This window comes from Cibotium barometz, chromosome 24, assembly GCF_041138505.1.
Source record: "Cibotium barometz isolate CiBa-2024 chromosome 24, ASM4113850v1, whole genome shotgun sequence".
Classification (NCBI taxonomy): Eukaryota; Viridiplantae; Streptophyta; class Polypodiopsida; order Cyatheales; family Cibotiaceae; genus Cibotium; species Cibotium barometz.
In genome coordinates, this window is record NC_141069.1 from 53,733,349 (window position 1) to 53,741,301 (window position 7,953).

Consider the following 7,953-nt stretch of genomic DNA (forward strand, 5'->3'; position numbering starts at 1 on the left):
TCCACATGAGGAGCTGCACAGGCTCCAATGAAACTATTTCTGAATAAATTCAGTTATATAAAACAGTAAATATTCTCTAAAAAGTGTAAGAACTCCAAAGATCAAATCATGGCATAACTGAGTGATGGTAGTAAATGCTCTCTTAAATTAAAGGAAATTTAAGTGATTTAGTGCAGATAAACAATAGTGGTTGAGCAAAGAAAATGGAGCACTTACGACTGACTAGCATCTCTCATCCCTGCTTTTCAAGTGTAAACCCACCGTCCACTTATGTAGTCTCTGAGCCTTGCAGCACTGCAAATTAACCTGAGCGATTGCCAACCAAGTCTTAAAACCTCTACATGCCCCAATAAACCTGGCCAGATTCAAAACTGTTCAAGGCTTCGTTATTGAATATATTGAGAGTTTTATACATAGCCTTGTGTGCTAACTTGCATCCAACATCGAGTGACCTTATGTGCACATATACAGACTAATGTAAAAGACTAGATCAATGTTCAGCCTGGACACACTACATCATCAATCTATGATTTCATCCAACATGTTTGAGATATTGGTATAATTCATGAAGTCAGCAAAATCTTTTGCAGTGCGACCACGGCTGTCACACAAGGACTTCGATGCTCCTGCACTCAACAATCGATGTACTGCATGTAATGCATCTTCCAAGGATGCATGCATCAATGGAGTCATCCCTTTTGCGTCCCTCTGCACCCAAACAAACCAAACGAATAGACTGAGAAAATAAAGCATGACCCATGAAACGTTTTAAAAAGAAGAATGGCACACACCTCATCCGGATCCACTCCTGCTTGCAAAAGGACTTCCAGCCTGTTTAACTCCGATCTTTTAATCGCATCTACCAAGGCATCCCCTGACAATTCGATGACACCACCTCGACTCACAAAAAAATTTGTTGTGCTATCATGGCCTGCAGCTTTTGCAGCTAGGAGTGGAGAAACCCCATCATGATCTGCACAATTCCTCAACATATATGACCCATAAAATTATAAACTCAAGATTGTTAAATAAAAGCGCGTGCACATAAAACACACACACAGAGCAAGGTGACATTGAGAAAGACACGGTGAAACCTGTGAAGTCAATTTCCGTCCCGTTATCAAAAAGATATTCTATCATCTCTACATAACCCCTTGCTGCTGCACACACCTAAAGATAAATAAAGAAACAGTAACATCAAATCCTGTACATTCCAAGAAAAATTTGATAATGAGCTGAAACATCTAAGACTGAATTCTGTGTTTCAGCTCATTATGACTTTTTTCTTGGAATGTACAGGATTTGGTGTTATTGTTTCTTTATTTATCTTTAGGTGTGTGCAGCAGCAAGGGGTTATGTAGAGATGGTAGAATATCTTTTTGATAACGGGGCGGAAATTGACTTCACAGGTTTCACCGTGTCTTTCTCAATGTCACCTTTCTCTGTGTGTGTGTTTTATGTGCGCGCGCTTTTATTTAACAATCTTGAGTTTATAATTTTATGGGTCATATATGTTGAGGAATTGTGCAGATCATGATGGGGTTTCTCCACTGCTAGCTGCAAAAGCTGCAGGCCATGATAGCACAGCAAATTTTTTTGTGAGTCGAGGTGGTGTCATCGAATTGTCAGGGGATGCCTTGGCAGATGCGATTAAAAGATCGGAGTTAAAGAGGCTGGAAGTCCTTTTGCAAGCAGGAGTGGATCCGGATGAGGTGTGTGCCATTCTTCTTTTTAAAACGTTTCATGGGTCATGCTTTATTTTCTCAGTCTATTCGTTTGGTTTGTTTGGGTGCAGAGGGACGCAAAAGGGATGACTCCATTGATGCATGCATCCTTGGAAGATGCATTACATGCAGTACATCGATTGTTGAGTGCAGGAGCATCGAAGTCCTTGTGTGACAGCCGTGGTCGCACTGCAAAAGATTTTGCTGACTTCATGAATTATACCAATATCTCAAACATGTTGGATGAAATCATAGATTGATGATGTAGTGTGTCCAGGCTGAACATTGATCCAGTCTTTTACATTAGTTTGTATATGTGCACATAAGGTCACTCGATGTTGGATGCAAGTTAGCACACAAGGCTATGTATAAAACTCTCAATATATTCAATAACGAAGCCTTGAACAGTTTTGAATCTGGCCAGGTTTATTGGGGCTTGTAGAGGTTTTAAGACTTGGTTGGCAATCGCCTAGGTTAATTTGCAGTGCTGCAAGGTTCAGAGACTACATAAGTGGACGGTGGGTTTACACTTGAAAAGCAGGGATGAGAGATGCTAGTCAGTTGTAAGTGCTCCATTTTCTTTGCTCAACCACTATTGTTTATCTGCACTAAATCACTTAAATTTCCTTTAATTTAAGAGAGCATTTACTACCATCACTCAGTTATGCCATGATTTGATCTTTGGAGTTCTTACACTTTTTAGAGAATATTTACTGTTTTATATAGCTGAATTTATTCAGAAATAGTTTCATTGGAGCCTGTGCAGCTCCTCATGTGGAGTGAGGCTGTCTTGTCCTTTACATGGTTATGGGTGTGAATTACTTAGAGTACTGGTGTCAAGGTATCACATTGGACGAGGCTTCATACCAATGTGGTTGCAAGCACATGCATCCAGTTATGTTAGGCTCTCCATATGGCACGCCTTCCATCATCATCAATCTTCTGCTAACGACCAATGTACATACTATAGTGGCTTTTCCATTTGGATCAAACTGTGATTATAGTATGCTGTTGGTAGCATCATCAAATTGCAGGTCTCTATTTGAATTCACCCATTCTTTTCTTGCATGTTTTGATGTCTATAATTTCCAAAGGGCCAATATGTGTTGGAAATGAATTCTTCAAGCAAAGTTACCCATCCTGTTATAAAGGAAAGAGAGAGAGAGTGGCAGCATTTCAAGCTTGTTGAGTCAAACCAACATAAAAAGGAATTTAAACCAAAAGTGATCACATGGGCTACATCATTCTAGCTACAAGTTATAGAATTCCCTTCCTCTTCTTGCATAGTTGCCCTATTCATATAGGTATATTCAAGTTGTTTGTTTGTCTAAGGGATGCTATGGAAAGACCAATTTGATTTTGAAGTGTAGTGGGGAACATCAACCTATATTGATCAAGACAGGGAGGTGTAAACATCCTTCTCAAACTGTAACACTAAAAGAAAATTGAGCACCACAAGCTCCTGCAAGCTCCTCCCGCCCCCCCCCCTTCACGCTACCTCCCTGTTCTCCGCTATCGCCAGTGCACTCTCCATCCGCCCAAGCTCCTCCCTCCCCCCTCGTCGACGTTCACCCCGCCCCCATCTGCTTGCGACTTGCGCTGATCGTTTCCTGCTGCTTGCGACCTGCGCTGATCGTTTCCTGCTGCTTGCGACCTGCGCTGATCATTGCCTGCTGCTCGCGACCTGTGCATTCTCCCTACTTGTTGTCCCCTGCTGATCACAATCTGATTCGTGTGTTGCTGTGCACAGGTGAGAGCAGCTTGCAACTGTTGCTTGCGACCTGCTGATCCACTCGTCGTAAGCCAAGCGAAGATTTGAGTGACCCTATGAGCAGCGTGGTGAGTGCCCGCCTTCGTGTATCCTGCCCCGCCATCTGCTCTCGGTTTGCCCGTTACATACTTGTGCAGCCACGCCCAAGTTCGTCACCTGCCTGCTGCAGCAGACCCGTTCTCCAGTTGCATTGCCTCTAGCGAGGCCTGGGCAGCACAAACATTTCATAGGCAGCACGCACCACAGCAGTAGATCACGCTCCTCTTCCACACCCCATTTCACTTCCAGCCTCTCTCCTTAGTGGCAGCCCCTACCTCTTCTTGGAGTTCACTCGCAGTTAGTCATTGCGGTATGGCGGCTCCTTGCCCGGAACCAGAGGCCCATACGGACCCCCCCTCTCCTACAGCCTGCCATGTTACCTTGACAGAGCATCAGGTGTCCTTGGTGAAACAGGCTGCCACTGACTTCGCCCACACCTCCGTGTATGGCCGAGTCATAGGGCATTCTCCTTCACTGGCGGACATCAGGGACTGGGTCCACTCTTTTCCTGGAGGACAGTCATATAGAGGAGGTGGCCCTCATGGGACGGGGCATCTTTTGGCTCAAGCTCTCTTCGGCGAGGGTTGTGGGCGATATGATCAAACGGTCCCCAGTCTCAGTGGACGGGAAGATCATCCTCTTGGTCCCATGGTACAAAGGTTTCAGCGCAGCCGATTTGGATGCCTGTTTCAGGATACCTTGGCACCTAGTCACTTTACTGTTTCGTGGCCTTGCAGTCAAGCTGCGTCCTATCATCAGAGACCTGGGAGCCCACTTCGGCTGGGTAATGCAAGATATGTTCGTAGATGCAGCAGGGGTCCCCAGGGTCCGTGTGGCAGTGCTTGATCCCTCATCCCTTCCAGTAGAGATTGAGATTGTGAGAGATGCAAGTACCGTCACCGAGAGCTTGATGGTCACAGGGCAGCCAGACCAGCGCTTGCGTTGTCATGGCTTTGGACATCAGGCCAGATCCTGCCTACGCTTCACTAGCCTCCCGCAGTACACCCTGCCTCCCCCACCTCCATTGCTCCCTTTCAGACAGACTTACCATGCAGGACTGAGGTCATAGCAAGAGGCAGTCCCAGAGGTAGTCGGAGGATGGACCGAGGTAAGGAGAAGAGAAGGGGCAGAAAAAAGAAGAAAAATGACAAAGGCAAGGAGGCAGAGAGTACCCAGCCTGCAGCAGAGGCGCAGCCAGCAACTAGGTAGCAGTCCCTTGGACAAGGGAGTGCACCACACTCCTCCGCTGCCCGCTCTCCCACCCCCCAGCCCCCCACCCCCGAGCCCCTGGCCTCCTCCACCACCCAGCCCCCAGCCTCAGCCCCCCCCTTCCCCCCCCACCCCACCTAGCTCCCAACCAGCGGTAGCAGGAGAGGTTGAGGTGGCACCAATGCAGGAGGTAGAGTAGCCCCCTGCAGCATCAGTCCCACAGTCCACGGCCCCACAGAAGCCCGTACTAGAGGAGGCAGTGAGCCCCGCAGCATAGGTACCGATACCACCTCCCACCATAGAAGGACACCCTGAGACCCAACTGGTCATTGATCAGCATGCACAGGCAGGTAGCCCGTTGTCCTCAGCAGCAGAATCAACTATACCACAGCTCGCAGCAAGGGAGTTATTGAGAGCCTTGTATAGGGCAAGACCATGGGATTATCTGGACGTGGCCGGCATTGGGGCCTTCCCAGCATGCTTGGATATTGGTATCTTCCTCCTCTGTAAAGGAGCGGATGACAGTGCTGACTCCCAAGGATGGGTCGAGTTATGCGTTTACATCCTAAGTGATGGATTTGAGAAGTGGACAGATGACTTGGTTTGGGAGGCTCTCAGAGAGCAGACACATGCTCAGATACATTCCTGGATAGGCTCAAAGGGCGGGGAGCTTCTAGAGACACAATGGTCCGAGGGCGACATGCACCCGAGATGGCGGTGCATCGCCAAATGCTTCAGATTGATCGTGATCCTCAGGCCCCCTCTATTGTGGCAATACCCACAGGATGTCAGGGCGTGGACAGCGCAGGAGCTCCATACCTTCTATGGGATGACCATCGCAGAGATCTCGAGCTGGCTCGAGAAAGCGTTTGTCCACGGCACCAAGGGACTTAACACCACTACTTAGAGTCCTAGGGAATGGATTGGATGACCCAGCCTCCCCCTCTAAACCATCACAGAAACGTTTGCAACTCCATTCCGGGCATCCACCATCATTCTTGACATCGACCGTGAGCAGACAGCTGTTCGGGGCCTACCAGTCTACGCCATGAGTCTACACATTGTATCTTGAAACGTGAATGGGTTCCATACATCCGGCACCCATGGTCCTTGGAAACTAATTTTGAGACAGGAGCTTCAGCCTTCATTGATAGGTCGATTGGATATGCTTCTGTTACAAGAGCATAAGCTTTCAGAGACTCACGCTAGCAGATGTGGGAAGTTCCTCCTTGGACGCTCTCACACATACTGGGAGCCTTCGATTGGTGAGCAGGGTTGGAGCGGCGGAATGTTCGCGTCCGTTAGTGCCTCGATCTCATAGAGTGTTTTTGGTCATGGTTAGTTGATCCCAAGTCGAGTGCTATGGGTTGGTTTAGAGTTGGAGGCCTCGAGGGTCGGAGTTCTCAACATCTATGTGCCCACAGATCTCTGGTGCAGAGTCACTTTTTGGAGGACATTGGCAGAGTTGCTACCAGTCATGGATTTCTAGATTGTGGGAGGAGACTTCAACAACCTAGAGACCATGGAGGACCAGCAGGATAGAGGGCCTGAGTTCACAGGCATTGCTTTGGCGAAGCAATCCGTTTGTGAGACATTCTTGTTCGCACTAGGAGGGTGGGACAGCTGGAGGGATCTTGCCTCCTGCTGGTGCCAAGGGAGCTTGAATTACTCTTGGGGCTTCCGTAGGGAAGGAGGCAGACTTTTGGAGAGACTGGACAAGTTCTATGTCAGCGACTAGGCCATTAGTAGAGGTGGACAGGTGGGAGTGGTGCCGGGGGCGACTCTCGAACCACGCACCAGTGATCATGACACTAGACTCAGTGGTACATTCACTTGCCCCTCGGTCCTGCAGGATTCCGGACTCTATCTTCACCAAAGAGGAGGTACGCAGCTGCATCATCAGCCTATGGGACAGAGAGTGGGATGATTGTGACGACATTGCAAAGTTGGTAGCATAGACTCTCTCTAAGTCTAGTCAGGTTTGCCAAGAGGCAGCCCTGCAGGTTCAACGTGAGTGGTGGGGGAGAGAGAGAGCTCTTCGGAGAGACCTAGCCTCCATTCAACGTCTTCAACAGGCCCTTCGAGCCCAGGGCTATGAGTGAGGAGACACTCCAACGGTGCTCGGAGTTCTCTTACCACGCTTCCCTGTCCTATTGGGCTAGGAAGGGCGACAGGATGAGCAGAGAATTCTTCCAGACACATGGCCAGATGGCAGCAGGGGACCAGGTTCGGAGTCTCAGGACGACGGAGGGGCGCATATGCTCGAGCCAGGATGAGGTTATGGGGATGGTCACTGACTTCTACATGACACATTTTCAATAGGAGCAGCAGCCAGCCCCCTGCACGAGGTGCTATTGCGAGGAGGTGTGGAGGCATACTCCTACCATAGTACAGCCCAGTATGGGGGAGGCGCTTGTGACACCTTTCACCACAGTAGAGATGCAGGATGTAGTGATGGCTATTGATGGGCATAAATGCCCTGGCGAGGATGGGCTTCCTAGGGCCTTCTTTACCACGTATTAGGACCAGATACATTGGCCTTCACTCACAGCATTTCAGTAGATTTTTAGCAATGGATAGATGCCAGAGAGTCTTTCCTCAGGTATGATTTGTCTCATCCTGAAAGGGGGGGACAGACGAGCTTCGATAGTGACGCCCGATCACCCTCCTCACTAGTAGGCCTATAAAATCCTCGCCATGATGATCAGTGCTAGAGTATGCCCACTCCTTCCGGACCTCACCCATTACACGCAAACAGGCTTCGTTTAGGACCGCAGCATCTTGAACGTCTTTACCTTCTCAGAGGCAACGGAGTGGGTGTAGCACAGCAGGCAGCACTTAGCGATACTACGTCTCGACTTCGAGAAGGCATATGATCGAGTGGATTGGTCCTTCCTGGAGGGTACCTTGGAGAGACTCAGGTTCCCATGTGGCTGGATTCAGGGCATTCTAATGTTGTACAGAACACAGCTTCTAGCAGGGTCATCATTAGCAGCAAGATGGGGGAGAGATTTCATCTGGAGAGGTCGGTGAGGCAGGGCTACCCACTTGCACCATACATGTTCTTCATCGAGGCGATGACTCATTTCCTTCGTACTCGGACGATAGGGATTCGGGGTGTCCAGTTACCCATTAGGGATGACGCCAAGCTCTTGGACTCGGAGTACGCGGACAATACTGCATTGTATGTACATGATGATGAGATGACAT

At 48.7% G+C, this 7,953-nt stretch overlaps 2 protein-coding genes across 2 annotated transcripts; one reads left to right on the forward strand and one right to left on the reverse strand.

The window, feature by feature from the left end:
- Positions 1-200: 200 nt before the first annotated feature.
- LOC147625447 (ankyrin and IPT/TIG repeat-containing protein C26H5.05-like) lies at positions 201-1,101 on the reverse strand. Its single transcript, XM_086819028.1, has 2 exons — positions 792-1,101; positions 201-708 (listed from the first exon to the last, which is right to left on the reverse strand). The coding sequence occupies exons 1-2, from the start codon at positions 990-992 to the stop codon at positions 520-522; spliced, it is 390 nt and encodes a 129-aa protein (XP_086675154.1). The 5' UTR covers positions 993-1,101; the 3' UTR covers positions 201-519.
- Positions 1,102-1,334: 233 nt separating this feature from the next.
- LOC147625448 (uncharacterized) lies at positions 1,335-2,139 on the forward strand. The gene is made up of 3 exons (XM_086819029.1): positions 1,335-1,409; positions 1,531-1,712; positions 1,796-2,139. The coding sequence occupies exons 1-3, from the start codon at positions 1,364-1,366 to the stop codon at positions 1,982-1,984; spliced, it is 417 nt and encodes a 138-aa protein (XP_086675155.1). The 5' UTR covers positions 1,335-1,363; the 3' UTR covers positions 1,985-2,139.
- The last annotated feature ends 5,814 nt before the right edge of the window (positions 2,140-7,953 follow it).